The following is a 21,968-nucleotide window of genomic DNA, read 5'->3' on the forward strand; positions in this document are numbered from 1 at the left end:
TAATTTGTGTCGTCACTGTCGAAGCAAAGATGCAGCATCACATTTACAAGTATAATATTGTAACGATTATTATAAATGTTGTATATATTATATATGATATTATCAAAAGAAAAACAGAACACTGATGACATTTAATTATTGCAGTCTTCATAATTAGCAAGTTAGTTATCTGTAAATCTATGTAAACGAAATCACGAGTATCATAACGAATAAAATTGACATTACTTTTATATTAACGGTTCTCCTAATTTGTTAAGATCTATTATTCTTGTTTAGGTAAAGTTTAAATAATTTAGTTTCTGGTTTCATGTACTTTCTCTACGGAACTTCTCAATCCTAGACAGTAATACATTTTTTTCTTCTGTTGTTGCAAAAGCGTAATGTACAGATGATGTACATAATTTCAGGAGTTCCTCTCGTCCTAAACCAAACGTTGAACTGGCTATTTCATATTCTTTTGACAAGGTAGTATGAAAAACACCTTTATCATCGGTCTGAAAAAAACATACAATCATTTAAGACTGGACTTTACTTTTTACATGATATAATAGGTCAAATTTTACTTACAGCAAGACAAACAGGATGTCCAGCTTCATACAAATACTTAAACTGATGGGCTTCATAAGAAGGCACTGTTTTACACTGAACATTTGATGTTAAACATAATTCTAGATAAAGGATAAGATAAGTATTATAATTTATCTAATAACAAAAATGTATAACATTGCAGTTCTTACCTACGGGTATTTTGGAATTAAGAAGCATATTAAACAATCTATCCGAGCCTTGCAAGCTGGGATGTATGCAAGTACAGTGTCCTAATCTGTCTGGTTGGAATTCTAAAATATCTTCTATTTCTATTACATTTGGAACCTGGAAAAAAGGAAATACGAAATATCTAAGATATTTACTAGTTTGACAGAATTAATGTTAATGCCTCTCAAATTGTACCTCTGCACAGTGGGCTGTAATTTTTAGTCCAGCCGTTCTAGCCTTTTTTAACAGTTCTAGAAATGCTTCTCCTGTCATTGGATCTCCGCTAAGATCAAGTCCTACAATGTACTCTGGATATTTTTTAAAAAAATTGATTGCTAATTGTATATTCTCCTGTGCTGCTTTGTATCCTTGTTTGCGATTAATAGAGATTAATAGTTTAACAAGTATATTTGGAAAATCTGTCTTACAAGTTCTGTAATTTAAAACAATTCGCATTAATCAGTGTTAATTCTCTTTAAGTTTAAAATTAATGGAATGATATTTGACTATACTCACTGAATTGCTTTTATCATAAATTCTACATATTCGTCTTTTGTCATTTGTCCGTTAATAGCACGAGGTGTGCTTCTAAGTTCTAAATATATCACATTATCTTCATGGAACTCTTTAATTACATTGTAAGTACAATGTAAAATTGCCTTTGGTGTAACAGTTAAGGAATGAGCAATGTCAAATACTTTAAAACACCTATTAAACAAATTTTGTTCTTATTTAGTATACTATGTAGTGCACTTTATACAACGTATGATATATACCTATACTTTAAATGAAATAAAACTTTATACAAAAGTGCTATTCGTACTCGCCTAGTGATGAGAACTTTTCAACGTTCATAATTATATTATCGGAATCTTCTGCATTGGGATTTTGCATTCTGTATAATGACTTTAAAGTACTAGGGCTCAAAGAACCATTTAAATGAGCGTGGAGTTCCTGTTAAACAAAAAACTCGTTATCTTAATTCATTTCTGTATCTTAAAAGTATGTAAATCGTATGTAGTTATAGAAAATATACATACTACTTTTGGTAACGATTGACAAAACTTTTCTAAATTCATTGTAAAAGTTATCTATACCGCAAGTGACTATAATTATAAACAAATAATCCAGACGTACAAGCGTTGACAAAGTACAGACTAGACTTCGCACTCGACGTGAGGTTTTTATCATCTTCATGTCACACCCAACATTATCGATTAAGTCCGGAAGAAGATTACAGCGTTAAAAGCGGAAGGAATTGAAATGAATAGAAAGGGGAGCGTTAGTTCATAAGGTTTCACCGCTAGGTGGTTGTAGTTGCACAGCGCCTGTTTCGACTAAACTTCACGAAAATTTAGTCGGAGTGAGAAAGTGCCATTTTCCTCTCTAAACTGTGGTTCTAAAAATAATTCTTTTAATAGTATATTTATGTGCATCGTGCTGGTGGTACGTTCTACTTAATAACACTTGCTTCGCTACCAAGAAGGTGATATTGCTGACATCGACTCTTCATGCACAGCTCGGTAAGTAATTGAAAGTAAATTAAATTGTGTAGGCACGATGCATGATACATGGAAGGGTACCCGAAAACAATGTCCGATGGAATTGGTGTTTGAAGCGATTCAGCTTTGTTTCGGCAACCATATGATCCGCGGAATTAGCCGCGAACAGTTGCTCGCGGCGTGTAATTGCCAGCCCGCAGACGAGACAAAGAGTTCGCAATTAGTTTGCGCGCAATTTATTATCAGGCGCAATTGTAAAGCTGTTGGAAGCGAAAATGATTTACATTAAGCAGAGTTAACGGGAGTTAACGGGCAGGCAGATCTGGTAATTAACCTATTACTGAGCGGGCCTGTTTGCATGATAATTTTGAAAATCGATAGGCAACGTTCCGATCGGGTACTATCGTATTCATCGTTCGGTAGCGCTACCACTCTAAACCATAATCTAGCGGCGAACACACCGCTAACCACGTGGAACGAGTTAACGCCACCGGATACCCCGAAATATCAATAATTGGACTGTACGCTCTACGCACTGAACGCACTGTGCGCGGCGTTAATTATCGATCAGACAGGTTGCGGCTAGCCAACTCGCCTGTCCAAGCTTTATCGCCTCGAGTGCTTCCGACGTCTGAAGGATGCTATTTATCGTCCGATCGAAGCAACCGATCAATCTCAGGTACAGCGGCTCGAACGACCCGCACAACGTCCGTTCAACTTCTCGTCTAGAACTTTCAATTGATTTTTGTTCAGTGGTTCTCCAGTTAAATAGTTTACCATCGAAATCGAGTTAAATGCATTGCTGCTGCAGCTCATTTATTTACGTCGTAGTCGTTGCACATTTTACTTTGATGGACAGTTATTGGACCTTTTAGACAGTGAAGTGGCTTTCTAAAACATTTTTAACTCGAGTACACTGAAAGCACAGTAACGCAATTAAAACCAGTTTAACAGCAACAGTCTTTTTTGTCACCGATATGATACCCTGAAATTTAGTATTTTCTGCCTACGAGAAGTGTTTCGTGAAAAGTGTTGGTTCAAGTAGAGGAATGTTCTGGGAGAGATCGAAAAGACAGACAAGCTGGACGATCGAGGGGGAGGGATCGTTTGGAGCGCGTTCAAATCGTCGAAGCCATTTCGACTCCCGCTCGGCTCCGTTTAATTCCTGTCTCGTCACTGACGGAACTTGCCGCTGGCAATTGTTAGTGGGGAGGAAAAAAACCACTGCTCTGCAAAGGTCGACGGCCATTTTCATTCATCGGCCACGCGGTCCTCGACGGAATAAATTATCGTCGGTTGGTGGACTGGCGCGGGAAAAGGGGTTTTTCGTACGTGGATACAGTAAGGTACGCCAAGCTATTTCGGCCAGTCGTAATTCACATTTACGACCAATGGGAGTTACGCCAACTATAAGAGGCTGCATAATGAAAGCCAGTGGCAGTAACACCCTCCCACCAGCTTTTTCCTTAGCCCCGTTTCATTTTTATTTCCGCCGCTGCGTTTTTGCCCCTGCTTCACCCTCGGCGACTCGACGCGACTCGACGCGACGCTACGCGATCCACCTAATATCTGCACCCTACGAGGAGCCGCTCCAAACGATATTTCAAGGGTGAAGGAGCCCTCCAGGTTAAACGCCAGCTATCGCACGCGCGATTTCCTCTCCCCTTATTTATGGTCCCGGTTTATGCTTCGAAATAAGTGCAATTTGCCTTCCATTGACCGCCGACTGCTGCTTGCCCCTTTCCACTCTCTCTAGGCTAAGCCCTTGTCGATAGCCAGCTCGGTCGCGTTCAGCGGAACCTTTCGTTTCCGGGGGTGTTCCGATCCTTAGCAGCCGGAACGTCGTCGTGCCGCGAATCTCAATGTCACGCGGGATCTCTGCAGTCAGGAGCTCTTAAGGAAGTTTGCGTTGAATTGAATGGCTCGGTGAAGCGAGCTGCTCCCTTCAATGCCTTTATTTCGGCATTCTGGAGTGGAAGGTCCAGAAAATCTTGAGCGAACCTGTCGATTCGCGTTCAACCCTCAAACGGTTCGCAACATTTTGCCCAGCTCCACCCTCTTCCCTCGGAGACAATAGGGTCCGCGAAGTCGCCGGGCGAAATACGTTTCCTCGAACAAAGAGTAAAGTGGTCGGTCGGTTCCGTTACATAAAATTAGGTCGCACTTTTCGCGTACCTCCGCCCTTTCTGGTTCATTGAACCCCTCTGCCTCGCTCGTAGGTCTCGCTTTAATCCTCCCTGGAGCCAGCATTAGAGCTACTGGAATAACTTTAAACGGCGCCGCGCTCGCGCTACTTTTTAAACGGTTCACCGACTTCCACGTTGACGAAATTAATGGAATAACGTATTCACCGAGGCCCACAGTGCGTTGGTCGTTTCGTTCTTAGCGCGGGAAAATGATTAGAAATTGGACACTATGGACATTTAATTGCTTCTATCGCGTGGGTCGATCGATTCGTGGACCGACGGACACGAGAAATCGTTTTGTCGCTCATACGAGAGCTATACGAAGCCCTGGTCACGTTTCTTCTTCACTTTATGCCGTCCGAAAAGTTGGAGAAGTAAGAGACGCGGGGGCAGTGTGTAACCCCGGGTGGGGGTCGGAGCTGGAAACATAAAACTTCAGACAACATAACTCACCCATTTCCAGACTATCCCTTCGAGAAATTATTTTGTAGGTGGAGAAGGCGTTAGATGGAGCATTTCTTGCCGCGTGGAAGCAGCGAGATCCGTGAGAGAGTATTCGATTGGGAGAACGTGTCTAGGGGAATGTACGAAAAATCTTGGTAAAGCCAACCTCCCCACTCGATGAAACCTTAATCGCTCATTTCGACAGGTATATTGCCAAGCACGATTTATTTATTTGCCATATTGTTTGCCAATTTTTTCTGAGAATACAGCATTTGCGAAAATAGATGAGGGAACGTCTTGCAAGAAAATTTCCCTTGTTTTCAGCCTTTGACGGCATTTCCTCCGGTTCGTAGTTCGTAGTTTGCGACGCATCTTTGAGCGATCGCATCGGGTAATCTGATTAACGATCGAACAGGCGACAGTCTCTCGCTGCACAGCCACGTCTTCGGCAGGGGTTAAGCTCGGGTGAACGCTATCATCCCTTAATTTCATGCGGTGGAATTATTCTCTGGTGTACAGTATCTCGATTCTGGCGAATACGCGTCGAAGCGCATGAGGGTAGGGTAATTGTGCGCGAATGCTATTCATCTCCTTGCTCCGAAGATTAAACCCTTGCCAGTTGGGTCGAATCTCTTCTTGCCAATGGTTATAGTCGTGGCGTTACTTCAGATATCTGCCAAGAAAAATTCCAAGATACTAACTTCATAAACAGTATCGATGCCCTTAGGAATGAGACACCAAGTAAAAGACACACTGGGAGAAACGCTCAGAGGGCAGAAGTTAATATTTCTTCGCTGAGTTTCCTTTTTAACCCGCGGGCAACAGAGGGAGAGAGGACACCAAAATTAAGCTAACCATAGCTAAGTCATCTAGGGATTTCAGACTTAATTTTCCGGCGGAAAAATGACTTGCAGCGTGAAAAGTGGAGGGAGGCAGGGGGTGGCGCTGAAGGTGAAAAGTTCGCGTCAGGTTCGAGTAAAATAAGTGTGGGTGAAGAAGGAACGGTGTGAAAAGTTAACGCGGCGAGCGAGCAGGCGTGTTACGGCGGGAAGAAGGCGACGTGAATTCATCGAGGGAGGGGAAAGCCTCCGCGGAATTAAAAATTTTTTAATTGCAACCGTAAACCACCGTCGACGCTGGCCTGGTTGGGAGCGGCCGCTAATTATCGTCCGTAAGAAATTACGCAGGGTTAAGGAAGCGAATACTAAATCCCAGAGACGCTCCGCGGCGCGGCGGACCGACGACAATACCGCGTTCCAACCCCCTCTGTTGTTCCTTCGCTGCATCCCCCAAGATTCCTCATCCCGGTTAGTAATGCGAAAAACAAGCTGCTAGCGTTCCTTTGGTCTGAGGCTAGGAAGCCGACGATAGCCGCGATGGGAATTATCGGATTCGCTGAATGCATACCGCTGGTTCACGTTGAAAGCGGTCTTCGTGACCTGAACCTTCTCTTTCCGTAGCACGAATATTCCAACGAACCCCAGAAAGCTGGGTTCTATGCCGCGAATTCTTCCTTTAATGTACGATCATATTGTCTCTTCGCATACCCACTCTGCTCTTCTCACCTGCACTTTTTTCATCCATTCGCCATGGCGTGGTAATTAAACGAAGGCCATAAAGAATAATGCTGTATAATAAAGCTATACCATTACGTATTATTACTTTGTCTGACGGAACACATGTGCCATAAAAACGTGTCCCACAGGTAGATCATTTCGAGTCTAAAATTCTGTTTATTTAATACAGCGCTCAGATTGAAAGTCAGCCACTGCCAACAGTATCCGCCCATTCGTTTTGACGGTGGACGAGCCCGGACGAGAGAACAATCTACGATCCGCGTTATTTTCATCCCCTGTTCTCGACTGGCCGAGGGAGAAAAAAGGAAAATGGTAAGAGCTACAACTGAATCCCCTCGTAACTTACCCTGCTAACTTGACGTTGGTTATTCGCGGGCAGGAGTGGTATTCTCGGCACGCGAGCCGCTGAAAAGATCTGCGCTTGTAAACGCATCCTGCATCTTGCGCAAGAAATTCGTTTCCGCTTCTGTGATAAATAGCGACCGGTCGCGTTTCACGAGCGGCCGTTTCCGCGCGAATTTGCCTCGAAAAGAGACTAACAATACTGGCTTCGCTTTCAATGAGCCCTCTGCGTTCATTGCCATTAATTAGCCGTGAATCGTGGCTGTTGTAATCGTTAATGTGGACTGGGAAACCTATATAAAACTCAGTTGGTGGATCTCCCTCGCTGGATTTAAAGTCGAACGAAATGGCATAGTATAATAAAAGATTAGCAATATATTAATAATCCCATGTGTAACAGTGAGAGAGCTCGCCGTAAATTTACCCGTCGCGTCCATGGAATATTGGTCATAGATCAGAAAAATATTCGCAGGTCGAGGTTGTACGTTGTACAAATTTTAAAAAATGTTCCCGGCGCGAGCGCAACTTTTCGAAAGATTTATACCGAAAATCGCATTTCACGGCGAGTTACGAGTTGGAGATTGAATTATCAGATCCGCGAGATTTATCTCCTTTTCTTGTCCAACTTCGATACTACCCAGGTACACGCGACAAGGTTTCAACGTTTTAAAGCTAATTGCTACGTATCCTTCCGTTATCTTGGACTACGTGCGTGTCCGTGCGACATCTGACGGCGTACGAATTAATTTCGTCGACAAATATTTGTTCTCGAAGCAATTAGTACCCCGTGGACCACCGTGTTTATTAATTACGATCTTCAATATTAGTTCCTCTCAAACACGAAATGTCGCCAGCAAAATTCTGTAGCTCGGTCAGTTGGCTCGAAGTCGTTCCTTTAATTACACCTCCTTGAAACACTGACTGCATTTGCAGTACTTGCGCTAGCAGACACCTGTGCACATCCAAGGGCATTTCAATAGTTTTCTCAAGTATCCTCTTCATTTGTTCCATTCGTTCCATAGACGCGACTAAGCCTTCCTTCGAGTCTCCTCAACTTTTGGGGTGGCGTTCGCTTGCCCAGCAAATCTGTACAGGGAGATTAATTTATTAGCTTCGGGCCCATTGCGATAATCTCTGTGTCCGTGGGAAAATGTTTTTTTTTAACAGTCCACTTTCTGGAAGTTTTCACGCTCAACGGTGGAAGCTTTTTTAATTCTGGCGGTGGCCGTGTGTCGTGGCACACGGCTAACAAACGCTATAATTCACAGAAGAATTTTCCGCGTAAATAATAGTCCGAGTTAAAGCTCCTCTGCTGTTTATAAAACATTCTACATACATTACGGGCGGGATATTTTGTTCCGTTAAAAACGGAAGGAAATGCGCGGCGACCCCGTTGCAGCATAATAACGTCAGAATTTATACTTTTTGTTCGTTTCTGTTCTTGTTCGCGCGACGTTTAATGTTCCAGGAGTCGAATGGTCGCTCTTGACACCGATAACGAATTCTGTCGTTTTTCTAGCGCGGGAGTAATTGAACGCCCCCCTGCGGCTACTGGAACGCGAAAGAGGCAACCCGATTCGAGGGGCTCGTTAGGCGGGAGCCACCGTTATCATTTGATACGTAAATTTCAATATAAGATCGCGTGTAGCTCTCGTTTTATGTCGTTTCATAAAGAGGAGGACGGTGCGGCACGTACGTTTCACTTTTCCTCGACTTAAAGTTCTCGCGAGAGGGGCACGCGAGGAGGCGGCTGAACGAGGGGATGGGGGCACTTTCACGGTACGCTATAACGCCTCGAACGTGACGTGGAAACTTTACGGGGGTCGACGAGTCTGCACACGCACGTCTGAATTCCTACGAGAGTATTTATTTACGCACCGTGGCGTATCAGCCAGCCCTCGCTTCAGAGCTCGCGCCGCGCCGTGCTCCTGCAACAATCTCGACGAGACTCGATCTCTTTGCGCTCGCCTCTACTGTTTAAACCGAATGTCTCGCGCTATTAACTTTTACTGCGAATAACTGGGGAACGTGACAACACTAATTTCCAAGCACTTAGTCTTATTTTTAAATACCTTACTAATCTCCTTGGGTCGATGGTTGACTGCTGCCGATGTTCAAGTGAATCTCGGATCGAGATTTCGGCGGGGTGAGTTCGATTGGCTCCTGTGATACTTGAAGACTCTCTTGAATCACGTTTGCACGAAGCCCGCTAGGGAAAAAGGGAGTTAAAAATTCGACTGGCAAGGGGAAGATGATGGTGGAGTTCTTCTCCGCAGATATGTTGCTCAGAGTTTGCAGGTATCGTAGCTGCTGGCATAAAAAATGAGTGAAACAAGCCATCGGGAAACCGACTTGCTTTCAAAGAGAGTTGGTTCATCTCTTGAGTAGTACACATAACGATAGTTTTCAGTTGTCGAGCAACAAATTCACCGTTAAATTGAAAAACAATCTTGGTCGTTTCTCGAAAAGGTAGCTCGAACCTCGCAACGTACCTGAAGAGCAGCTGGACTCGTGGAAATGACATCACTTGCCTCTTTCAGAGCACGTGAAGCCAACATCTCTCCTTCCGCCGCAATCACTTTTGCCCGTGCCTCCCTTGCAGCTTCTGCCTCTGTGGCCATGGCTCGTTGCAGCTGCACCGGAAGTCGAACGTCCTTTCTAAATCAGGAACGTTTCGTTTGGTTTACCTGTGTCCGAGTTTATTTACGCCTACATACATTCCCATCTACTGCGCGTTTTATAACGCGTGGAAACGATTGCAAGATGAACGTACCACGAAACGAGGAAGAAGCAAAATTGACACTTGCGTGAAAAATTTCGATTCTTTGACTGGTCCGTGTAGACAAGCCTTTGGGGAATAGGAGTACTTCGTTTCAACTATATTTTTTTGTCGTAATAGATAGCCACGAGTTACGCAACGCCTTGTAAAAGCAAGGAAGAGGGACACGTTCGAGGGTAGCTTCGAGTTACAGAGAAGAGCGCAACTTTCTCGGGGTAGACACGCTGAGAATAAAGAAGATTCTCCCTTTGTTTTATGTTACCCCTTCGATGGCCCCGTTCTCAGACAAAAGAATATGCTTCTGCGGAACGAACGATCGCTGTGAATCCGATGTTCAAGCCAGCTATTCCGTGCTGAACTGCGTTCACAGTTATCGAATTTCCCTAGAATCGCTGTCGTAAATTGCGCGAAATCGTTCGTGTCTGAGCGTCCCAGACAGCGAGGAAAGCGAAACTTTTACGGCATCAATCTATTAATTAAGAAAGTTAACCCATCTATGTTAGTTTAAACAATTTCGTCCGTAATTCGTCGTATATCTGCACGTTTATGTCGGAAACATCAAGAAGGGGTGAACAAATTTCAGTGTTATAATAGTTTATATGGCAGTAGAGAGTTTCCAGGTTCCATCCTGCAGTTCAAATTGTACGCATTGCTTGAAGTCGAGATGAAAACCACGAGGCCCTTTTAAGCTCGTTGCGTTAAGAATAAAGGTGTACTTGTACAAAGCTCCGTGTTTGATTTTGAAGTGGTTACGAATGAAACCTGGCACAGTAGATTTTTAAGTAGAAAAGGTCAGGAGTTAAAGAAATCTCGACACTCTCGCTTACGTAAAGACGTGTGCACGGGACTTCCCTTCGACGACCCTCTAGTTCACTTGCAAAGGAGCCCTTTGGAAGGCACTCGAGTTTTTTTCGGCTTTAGAACCACGCGACAGCAGCGTCTGGCTATTGGAAGATGCGCGCATCCTCGTCGAGAGCAGAGGGTTCTTCCCTTTTTGGATAGGTCGTCAACGAATAGGGTCGAGACTATTCTCGAGCCTCTGTCCGCTTGTATGCACGTCCACGTAGCTGCACACCCCACTGCACGCCGCGAGTCGACCATGCAACGCGTGTACCTGCTTCACCGTGCACCTGCATCGCGTTTCTGTGTTTACGCGGATGTAGTCGCGTAATTTTTTAATGCGATGCTCATTTCACGTTTTTTCTTTGAGTAGAACGACGCTGCCTAGGTAGGAAAGCCTCAGAACCTCGAGAGGGTTTTTTCTGCCTGCGAACTTTTTCGTTTCGATTGACCTGACTCGATGTCCCCGGATCGCTCGGGAGCTAACTTCGTAAAAGGTACCGCGGTTTTCGCTTTGAGACGACACGAGAGATGTATTTAATTACTCGCATACATAGCCTCGAGTGCCATTGAGTTGTTGCGGTCTTCCAGAAGAGTTCTCGTTCCTTGTATTTCGTACGTTTTAGCCGGTTCGTTTTTTCAGATCCTTTGCGTCAAAGAATCACGGCCATCCAGCATCAATTGGCATGATCGTTTGAACGATTTTGTGAGATATATAAGCACGATATATCGGTGTGATCAGACAACCTGGCAAGAAAGCGTAGAAGCTCTACCATAAACGGCAGATATACGCAAGAAATTGCGACGGAAATCAGTGGATGAAATTTTCTAAATTCTAACAATAACGCGGCTACTGTGAGCTTCAAGTGATTCCATCGCAGTGCTTGAGACGTGGCTCGATCATGACTATATTTCACCATGGATTCTTTCCAATAAGCTCAATGGAGCGCAATACACTTTCGAGTGTAGCGTAACCGTGCCAACCCGATAAGCTCTTTTCTGCGCGAAACGATATTTATCGTTTGGGCATACAGATCAAGCATTCGCTCTACTCGCGATGATCGATTGGTTAACCATTCTTCCTTGCGCCAACTGACTGACTTTCGATTGCATTAAGCCTGCTCGATTCACCATTCTCGAGCTGTCAGTACAGGTTTCCCGATAAAACAGCATGAATGTCTAGAATAGTTTTTTCGCACCCCTCTCGAATTTATCGCCGAGTGATCGGACGTTTTATGATGATTATTCTTTTGTTATGTATTAAAGAAAATATGCGAAGTGCGAGTTATAGACTGATAAGCTAGGTATCCACATCACTGTGAAATGAATCGATAAGGAAATAGATCCAGATTCGGGAAAAACGTGAAAAGATAGAAGCATCTTATTCAATTGGCTTTTCATGTTGGACTTACATTTCGACACGTTCGACTTTGACACCCCAAGGATCCGTGGCCTCATCGAGAGAAGTCTGCATGGTGTGAGAGACAGTTTCTCGTTCGGCCAGGATCTCGGCCAAGCTCCTTGTTCCAAGAACCGTTCTCAGCGTGCTTGCAGCCAATAATCGAGTAGAATGACTGGAAACAGCGAGCGTCCAATGTTTGTTCAGGTTTCACGACGCAAAACGTTGGCAAACATGTGATCTTTTTACATTCATTAGGGAGTTTGTCAAATTATACGTACAGCTGGACACACATACGCGTATAACTTTAATTACGCCGCCGTTTTTCCCATAATTGAACATCGGACTGGCGTGCTCTAGTTAATTAAACGTCGACCGCGTCGCGGAAGCTGTCGCGTGGGCGGCTTAGAAACGCGCGTACTAAATAGCCTTTTCCCAGACACGAGGGACAGTAAATCCACCGTTCCCTTTTCCCTTATCACGATGTAGGTGTCGTTTTAGTCGTCAAGCTATTATTAAATGTCCTGCATTAGTTTCTAAAGCAAAAACCTATAATTTAGAGTCCCCGTAATTATTTCTCCCAGACGCGAAAACAACGTCGTTCAGGAGAAATTGTTGCAACTTTTACGCGACTCGTCTAGTTCCTTGCGTCGTCACAAATTATCCAAGTAATTCTGTCACGCTCTCGTAAGTCTTCGAGGAGCCGTCTCTCGCATTTTTCTCGTCCGCTGTTGATTCACTCTCGAGACGATCTCGTCTCTGGTATGTACACGGCTCTTGTGATGCTAATTAAAATTTCAGAAAACCGTATTCACGTTAATTAAGCCTAGTCTAAGGAAATCTAATTAATTCATGTTACCCCTTGAATGTCGAGTTCGGTTGTATCTCGACATAGGCTTTGTCCCCTTTCATTTCGTCGCGAGAAGGAGCCAAAGTTTCAGCATCTCTCAGGATCAATAACTTCTGAAGCTATACGTATTCGACTTTTGTCACTATTGTTACGTATTTCGCGTACCTGTAATTGGCTATTTTGATCACAGCACTCAGGGGCTCCTTTATGCGGTAATAGACAACTGCGTCGACGCTGACTGTCACGGAATCCTTGGTGAGCACTTCTTGGGGCGGAACGTCGAACGACACAGTCCGCAGATCGACTCGCACGCACTTATCCACGCATGGCATCACGAAGAACGTTCCTGCCAAAGGCAACGCTGTTTCAAATAAAATAGTAGAGGCATTGTCTAGGATCAGAGCGAGTCGAAAGTCTGAGGATTCTATTTTACAGATCGACGCGATCGCACTAAAGTCTTCGTTCGTATTCAGGGTTCTCGTTCGCGTCGAGGGCGTTTGTTCCTCAGAAAATTCGCTAGAAGTTACAAGATTTTCCAAGCAGGTGGTTTACAAGGAAGGCGAAATTGCACGATATTTACCTGGTCCGTAAGCTTCTCCCTTTGAGCGACCCATTCTGAAAACGACTGCCCTTTCGTATTCTTGGACGACCTTGAAGGTGAAGCACAGCGAGAATGGAAGCGTAACAAGCACAAGCAAAAAGGATCCTATGGTGGCGAGCACCTCGACGAATCTCGTCATTACGCCGATTCTGTCGTCCTCCACCATCTCTGCGTTTCGAGTCTCTATTTTTGCAACAGACCAACAGAAAAGATGCAAAACCTCTTGGAAAAAGCGAAGGATCGTTCGGAGCGAACAGAGGCAAACGAGATTGCTTTTCGAAGACAGTCGATCGCTCCTGGCGGAACGAGTGTGTAATTAACGAGCACTCGATAGAGCGATTCGTCACTGGTTACACGCTTAGCGATCTTCCTCCTTTGACCGACCGCGTTGTCCCGCTCGTTCGTGCTCTGTACGAAAGCAATCATGCAAAGGTCTTTTAAGCGGAACGTCCTCGGCAAATTGCGCGTGAAATGGAACGACTGTCAGAAAAGTAATCCGTCCCTCTCTCGCCAACAGCCCTTTTCGTTAATTTCATCGCACACCTCCCCGCGCTGTCTCGTCCGTAGCCTCTCGCAATTTTTGTCTCGCGACTTTATCTCGCCGAGTTCGAGCGAAGGCATCTCGAATCGCTTGCTCTCGCCCCTCCTTCTTGGCGACTTAACTAGCGACGAACTGCGCGAGGAGATTACGAGAGGTTCATGAAAGGGATGAAAACTGAATGTCGATTGAAACGTATTCTCTCTTGCGTCGCAATAATGACGATAACAGGAACACGGAACGCTCAATTCGGAAAACGACTATTCGCATGCAAATTAAGTTCCCTTTGTTTTTCCTGTCCTCGTCCCTTCACCCTGTTTTGAACCCTTATTGAACAGCAACGAGAGAATGGCATCGAGCAACGTGGTACGTATCTCACTGAACTCAACGAAGCACTCGACTCCACCGCTGTCGGTTTTCGCGCACCCGTAATGCACCATGCCACGCCACACCGCAACGCACCAAGAATTTGTCTTCTCTTCTTCCTTCGGCAGCGACAGAAGAAATTCTCGCCTGGGTGAAACCGCAAGAATCGTCGAGCTGTCCCACTCTTTAACACGCTGCGAAACCGAAATCGCGGAGAATTTCGAATGTGAGAATCAGCCAACGATCTATTCGTCCAAGTCGGAACGGTTCGAAACTCTACCATCCCCGACAGCCCCAAGTGCAACGCGTAGTTCGCAAACTCGCAAATCCGTCCACGGTAAAGGGAAATTCGAATACCATATTAAGGAGTTTCTCTACTTTAGATCGGTAAAACTGCGTCGTCTTCCAGATTTACTTTATAAGGAAACTCTAAGCTGGATTTTCGAATGTATGTTTGGAAAAAGAGAATTTGTTCGATCTCGCCCTGTAGAAAGGCTCCTTAAGCATGAACATTTGCCAATAATTAAAGGAATAACTCACGAAATGGATTCTGAAGAGGGTGATTTGGTTGCTAAGACGGCGAGTTAAAGGACTTGCGAATCTGCTAACGTGATAGCGGGCAGGAAGATTGAATCGTGGACGAGGGTTCGATCCCGAGCAACCGCGACGAGAGACGCGTCCGTTCTGGGCTGCTCTGGTCCGGTTCGGTTAGGTCTCGTCGGCTGGCTACTACCGCACGCACCAACCTCAACACCGACCACAAACCTCTACCAAATTAACCATCGTCACGCCGTACGAACACGTTCACTGTTTATATACATAATGAGTAATTGCGCACGGTGGTTAAACGAGGGGCACTGTTTTGCTGCGGCAATGGTCGAAGGCTCCAACGCGTCTGCTCTTCGTCATCGATAAATGCCTTTCCTTCGTTTCGCGCGCTTTCGAAACGCATCCTAAAGAACAATATGGCGGAGACTCGCCGTGAATATTTTAATATCGCGGTAATTACGGCTCGTCGGACCGAGAACGTCATGGTCGTCTCGAGAAAATCGTTTTAAATCTGACTTAACGTTTCATTTCGGTCGATAACGGCGAGGGTAACTTTATTCTTGCAATTAACCATTTAACGCGGTGAGCAGAACGTAATCCCGAGTAACGGGGCGACGGAGAATCGCTGCCTGGGTGATACGATCAAACAAGACATGACCTGCGATAGCGTTAGGCGTCTACAGTCTGCTTTCCTTTCAAAATCAAGGAGAATAAGTAACTAAATTATGACTAATAAAATAATAATATAACACGTAGCACAGTGGTAGTGGATCTTCCGTACAACCGCGAGCTGTTGGAAGATTTAGTCGAGAGTAAAGTGTAAAGAGGAGTATAGGCGGTCGTTGATATGCGTCCCCTTCTGTTTCACCGTAGATTCGTTCTCGAAAGTTCCTCGATTAAATAATTTCGCAAGGATCTACTGCAACAGGCTTTTTGTCAGCGACTCTTGGGCTTTCGCTTTCCCCTGCGCGTCACCTTGTCAAGAAGGTTTAAACCTCTCAGGACTTTTCTTTCCATCGCTTTGATTACTTGGAGTTTCGTGTTGCGAGAGTTCGCGTTCCGAGTATCGAAATCCATTAGTCTAATGAAACCGTGTCCGTGCAATGAGTTCACGGTTGCTCGAAGAACGTTCCTCTTCTCGATTTGAATCTCGACGCACTGCCAGTGAACACCGGTCGTTCTCTTCGCAACGATAAACGATAACTGCCGGCCAGCGGCGAAACAACTTTGCTAAACTATCGTTGAAAAATGGCGATAGAACGCCTTGTTTCAAGTACCAGGAGTTTCCCCTAAGAAAATGATCGCGTAAAACTTTTACGCTTCTTCCTGCGTACATTAGATGGATAAAACAGATTTTGTAGGGTGAATTTGCAAGTTTCAGCTGACACAGGTAAACTCGAGCCGTATTAATGTAAGTCGTTTCGATTGCGCTAAAAACAGTCACGATCTACAAATACGACCCTGTACGCCTCTACCTTTCTGGCTTTGCGTGTCCTAATGCGGATCGCGAAATCATCGCAATTCCAATCCGACTGGACCATTCATTTACGATTCTGCTGAACCAGCAGGAAACGGTACGATCAGGCTAATCTACATGCGTGGGTGAACTTTATTTTCAGCTATTCCTTGGGATCAGTTGGGAAATTGCGAGACGCGTATTTCATGGTTAACGACCTCGTGACATTGAATCATCACTCGGTTAGCTACTGAATTGCTAAAATTGCGATTTATTGGCTTCGTGTGTGCACGAAAAAATATCTCCAGGCAGCAAGTGCCAGGGAAATGTTGTACGCGACTTCTGCTCTCCGCTTCCGCGAGTTTTGGAGTAAACTGTTTGTACTCGAGTGTTGCTAATAACATGGTCAGCTGCAGATTGAAGCAAATCACCGTATACAAAACCGGAAGACGTTCATAAACTATCGCTTCCAAGAATAACAATTAGACTATGAGTCATGGCAGAAACGTCGATGAAACACGTATCGCAAACATCACAAATTTTGCGTTTCACGATCGATCCTTCCCTTATGTTCATCGCTCTCGCTCTGTGCCAATTAAAAATAATCGATCGCTGCCTAAACGCGCGCAATTACTCCCAATTAATTTTACTGTGATCACGCCGCCGTTTCGATCGAGATTTATTCATTGCCACGCGCCGATAGTATCTCCTTCTTTTTTTTATACGGGTTAATTTATGAGCCGCGGCCGACATTGTTCGAATTTATCGAGCAATTTTTTACTCCACACCGGGTAACTATAACTTTTTATGATTCGCGCTCGTACAAAAGAACGAGCCATTTCTCTTTTTCCACTCGTTTCAATTAAAAAGTCAAATTAGAAAGTCGTTAGCCCGTATGAGACGATTATTTCAAGAAAGGACGTTCTTCCTCTACTTTGCCTGATCGCGAGCCATTCTACTCACTGTCAGTAGAAGAAGATCGGTCAGACAAAGTGAAATCGGGCGACGGTGCGAGAATGAAAAGACGGCTCACTCTCTTGCCTGACGTGTTAGAGTGTACAGAGTACAGATATGTGTACACACGGTCCTGTGAATGTCAATATGCGCTGGCGCGCTGCCAATAGATATTTAGCCTATTAATAATAATCAGCTGTCGGATAACCTTGTAAGCTGATACTGCTTCTAATGACTAAGAAGCTTCGCAGCATCTAGATTACACGGTATAATGCCGTATTTACTTTCAGATAATCTGTCTTAGTCGCAACGCGATCCTGACTATTAGAGTTACATAGCGTTATAGGCACGAAACCGACGCAACGGATCAACATTAGACCAAATTAAGGCAATGTCTATGAGTTTCTATCCTCGCACATCTCCATACATTTCCACGGGAAATGTCTCCTCATCGATGTTCTCGTTACCTTCGCTTGTAGACTGACGCACAACGAACTAATTAACTCCCTGCTCGATGACCGGAATTGATTGTATTGTCCAATCACGGGTCGTGATTATATTTGGTACGAATCCATGTGCAAAATCGTTTACGTGATTTTAATAGAATTTAATTACAATTAAAAACACCTGTCTTTAGGACCACTACATTCTTTTTCCGAAAACTTTATTCTTTAAAAATTATTTTAGATACAATATCATTACCTACATTCAGCGATCCATATTGCATACTCAAAAATTCTATCATACCAATCTACTTCACTCTACAAACAATACCGTATATCGTGTTACCTAGCAGATAGTAAATAACAGGCGAGCCTGATGAGGAAAATATTTGAGCTATTCACGAGTGTCTCAACTGGATACGATATTCGGTATCCAACCGATTTCATTGGCCTATTGCAGATTGCATACTTCTCTGAGGATTCCACGCTGAAAGTTAACCTGGTCGATGTAAATATCGTTACGAGGCAAGTCGATTGTCGTCGTTGAATGTACGCTATTCGCGTCGGAATACTCTGGCACGGGTTAAGGGTTACAGGTGCAACAATGCTATTCGACGATGGATCTATTGAAATCCAATCGGATGGACTTCAAGTGCCGTGTCTGGCGAGCGAAAATTAAGAGTGACGGTAATAACGCCGCAACCGTCTTCTATTACAATGGAGGATATTCTCTATTACATCGATCCAGCTTATTACACGTACTATGGGGAAATATGATATTTCGATTAATTGTTAGGAGAGACGACAAAATTAGCCTCGTGCAAAGGCAGATATTGTGCATACCGCCAACACCGGAATCGATAAGGGTTTCTCTATTTACTCCAAATGGGTTGAACCTTAGATTACGTACATACGAGTGTAATGGAACGTGTAATGGAACGCGATTCACGCTTTGGATGGGTTACGTGCAGCTCGTGGCTATTCATCGTCTGTTGGTTTTGTTGCCCCACACAAAGGTGTTTACAGCTCATGTTTATTGTACTACGCATTGCATTATACGCGTGGGCAGGCGGACGCACCGAGCCAGGAAGGTGTACTATGCTTCCTTGATACATTCCTCCTCCTCTGTACACCCTGCCGATGAAAACTTTCCACGTATCTACGGTATTCGTGTACTTTGAGGATTGATAACGCTGCTCGCGGAGAATTCCCAGACATTTCTTCGTTTAATGTGACACGAACGAAGAAGGAGAAAGCAAGAATCGATAAGTCTTGTCTGGAGCGAACTGTGTAAAAAGGAGTAGGAAGAGCTCCTCTGCAACACGTATAACCATAATTTTGAGCGCAGATTCGCGTCGGATGCACAGCTGCTTATGTACGAGGGAGGCGCATCGATTGGACGGGGCGAGAAGCCAAGAACAGTGTAAATCCTGCGGAACAAAGTACCTAGCTGTGTACATCGGCTATCCAGGGATCGGTGATCGGTGACTGACGACCTCCGGCGCGGCGTCCTACGCTACGAAGTCACATCCCCTGCTCTGTCTACGTCGGTGTTTGCAGGTAAACGCACACGCGCACTTGCGAGGGCTTACGCGTGTTCCTGTGAGAGTAAATCCCGAGGATAACGAGGTGTTACGAGAGAAGGAAACGGGGAGGAGTCCGGGTGACCCGTACGACGGTGATTCTTTGAACCCTCGTGCTTCACTACGTAAACTTTGCGGCATAGTAGATCCGGTGTTATGTAACCAACATTAGGGGCTGAGATTTATGTGGACGCGAGGGTTCCACGAGCTGCAAACTGCTGTTTGCGTTAAATTTCTTCGGCAAATCGTGCGGTCGCCTCAATTTACTCCTCGCGGGGGCGTTTTCAGCCAAACCCTAAACAAGATTGAGCAACAAATGCCTCTAACCTGACAGCAAAAAGGAGATTGTTGCAGATCTGGTTCCATTCGTCGCAGAAAGGAGAGCTAACGAAATTGTCAACGTCTCCATTCGCGTAAGCCCAACTCCTGCCGCTGTACTACGCTGTAAACGCAAATCTATTCATCTCGTATCATGCTTATGATAGGATACATACTTATGCACGCTGGTACACGGGCTGAGTTGCTACATCTGGCGCTACTGTTTATCGGTACTTACGCGCCCGCGCGCTTCAGAGGATGTCTACTTCGAAGTACATTCACGAATAGGTATGCGCCACGAGAGAAGGAGCGAGAAAGGGGATACTAGCCGATGCGGCGATCCTATGGGAGTGCTTGAACCGTGATCACGTTGTTAACTCTCCTACATTCCCTATCTCTATCCCTTCCCTTTCCCCCAACATGCTCGTACGTCTTTCGCAAGTATGTACCTACTGCACAGACATATAGATTTTCGACTCTTGACCCGAGACATGGCCTGTGAGCTCACGTCGATGGCTACGGATGTGGACTTTTTGCCTGGCTGATGAAAACTACAGTGTTTTATTAAAAATTCAACGATATCCTTGAAACGACAGTCGCTCACCGTGTACACGCTGGAAGAGACACGTCGGAATAAATATCGACGTTTGCATTCGTATTCACAGCAACCGGAGACATGGACGAGGGAAGCGCGTCATTTGGGAATTTCATAACCAGAGCTGCGGTACATTGGTTGCAATACGCGCGCTGTTCAACCAAAGCGCGATCATCCTCGTGCACGACGGGTAACTCGCTAGTCTAATTTCCTGCGATAATCTTACCGATATGGTTGTCGAGCAAAATGAATCGCGTACGAAAGTTTAGCAGAGTCATCCGATCATCCCTCGGAGAATCAGACATATTGAATTGATCTTTCAACTTTTTCCGCGTGATCGTTGCTGGCAATTTACGTCCATTCAGACTGTTCCGAACGATCTCGCAGTTTGCTGGAAGTCAAAATCAAAGCCCTGCCTGACCTATAGCTTTCAGCATCCCCTCGGGCAGAATCTACTGCAGCCTGTGCGTGGCAAGGACGCGAGAGCCGGTTCGAAACGGAAGTATCGGGGGCACTCGCTGCGATACTGCTATCGGCAACGAGGGTTCGCAGCTCGTTAAGGATGATTCAAGATAATTTTGGCTGCTCGACCATTCTACTAAACGTTTGCAGCCCGATCGTCGACATTCGGCGTGTCTCCAGATTTGGTGTAATGGCTAGTACGTGCCGGGCCAGAGAGGATCTTCCGGCCAGGATGTGCCCGATAGCCGCTTCGCTTTACATACACGCGACTAACGCATCCTGTTCGTATCGTAGACTGAGATTAGTTCTGACGAAATTAATGCCGACAACTTGGAACCTGCTGCAAACATTTTGCGAGCAGCCATCGATTGCAATGAGAATTTTTATAAACTTCTTTTAGGCTTCTTTAACTTCAACAGGAGCACAACATCTTCGATACAATGGCTTCAAATTATTATTAGAACTGTAACGTTACTATAAACCATAATTGAGTGGATTGCTAATTAACATCGGTTTCCATGCTTTTAAATATTGAATACTCCATCACGCATTCGTACCGTTCAATTCAATTATTCAAATATTTCATTAACCATTAAATTTATCTAGTAATAATAACGGGATACCAGGTAAAATTCAGCGAAGAGGGTAACGTGTCGCGGATGCGACACGGACTGCGAGGAAAAATTATTTAAATTGAAATGATCACTGTATTCCAACATTTCACGCGACTTTTTGAACGATGTTAATTAAATTTTCCCAACTTCTCGCGCGTTACGCGTCACTGGTGAATTTCCAGCAACGATCCTGTCAGATATTGTCAACGGTGAATCAAAAACGAATTAAACGGCTGAACGGTTAAAGTAAGCAAACCGCTAGCCGACAGCCGCGTCGACTGTTGAATGTGACAGGCATGCACCAAAGCCAGTTAGACACAGGCTCGAGCGTTAAGGGGGTTAAATTCGTGCTCGTTTGCTCGATCGAGGATCGTTGCGTGTCGCAAGCAACGCTTAGCAATATTGGTCTAGCATATCGGTGGTGTGGTGGTCGCGTCATCGTGCGAGGCCGCGGAACGCGAAATCAGTAGGTCGAAGTGCACGCAAACACGACTGGAATGCAATTTATGCAGCTACCTATCGAACACTCTGGTCGATCCTCATAGCGTCCGCGATAATAACCCAACATTCGACTAGTGTTCGCCCCTTCCGGCTTATCTCAAGTGGTCCAATGCCATGTTGCGCCAAAATTGCATTACTCGTAGAGGATAAGCTTCTATTAGTCCATATTTTTCTTCTTTCTGTTTGAGAATCTCCCACCGCAAATCCTAGTTATTCAGCTATATGATCGCTGGAATTTCTATGCTTCTAAACGAGTAGTTTAATTTCAGGTCAAAATTACACATTATGGTTAACCCTGGTTTGGTGTGTACGT

General features: G+C 44.8%; 3 protein-coding genes across 3 annotated transcripts; 1 reads left to right on the forward strand and 2 right to left on the reverse strand.

The window, feature by feature from the left end:
- Nucleotides 1-211: 211 nt before the first annotated feature.
- Nucleotides 212-1,900, reverse strand: Ada (adenosine deaminase-like protein). The gene is made up of 7 exons (XM_076381081.1): nucleotides 1,797-1,900; nucleotides 1,580-1,710; nucleotides 1,273-1,464; nucleotides 952-1,189; nucleotides 738-873; nucleotides 568-668; nucleotides 212-494 (listed from the first exon to the last, which is right to left on the reverse strand). The coding sequence occupies exons 1-7, from the start codon at nucleotides 1,833-1,835 to the stop codon at nucleotides 306-308; spliced, it is 1,026 nt and encodes a 341-aa protein (XP_076237196.1). The 5' UTR covers nucleotides 1,836-1,900; the 3' UTR covers nucleotides 212-305.
- Nucleotides 1,901-2,220: 320 nt separating this feature from the next.
- LOC143180469 (uncharacterized) lies at nucleotides 2,221-21,036 on the forward strand. Its single transcript, XM_076380211.1, has 2 exons — nucleotides 2,221-2,279; nucleotides 20,506-21,036. The coding sequence occupies exons 1-2, from the start codon at nucleotides 2,268-2,270 to the stop codon at nucleotides 20,938-20,940; spliced, it is 447 nt and encodes a 148-aa protein (XP_076236326.1). The 5' UTR covers nucleotides 2,221-2,267; the 3' UTR covers nucleotides 20,941-21,036.
- Nucleotides 7,757-13,457, reverse strand: LOC143180466 (band 7 protein AGAP004871). The gene is made up of 6 exons (XM_076380209.1): nucleotides 13,256-13,457; nucleotides 12,841-13,021; nucleotides 11,839-12,000; nucleotides 9,300-9,465; nucleotides 8,880-9,114; nucleotides 7,757-7,893 (listed from the first exon to the last, which is right to left on the reverse strand). The coding sequence occupies exons 1-5, from the start codon at nucleotides 13,440-13,442 to the stop codon at nucleotides 8,884-8,886; spliced, it is 927 nt and encodes a 308-aa protein (XP_076236324.1). The 5' UTR covers nucleotides 13,443-13,457; the 3' UTR covers nucleotides 7,757-7,893; nucleotides 8,880-8,883.
- Nucleotides 21,037-21,968: the final 932 nt, after the last annotated feature.

Source organism: Calliopsis andreniformis, chromosome 6 (assembly GCF_051401765.1).
Source record: "Calliopsis andreniformis isolate RMS-2024a chromosome 6, iyCalAndr_principal, whole genome shotgun sequence".
In the NCBI taxonomy this organism is placed as follows: Eukaryota; Metazoa; Arthropoda; class Insecta; order Hymenoptera; family Andrenidae; genus Calliopsis; species Calliopsis andreniformis.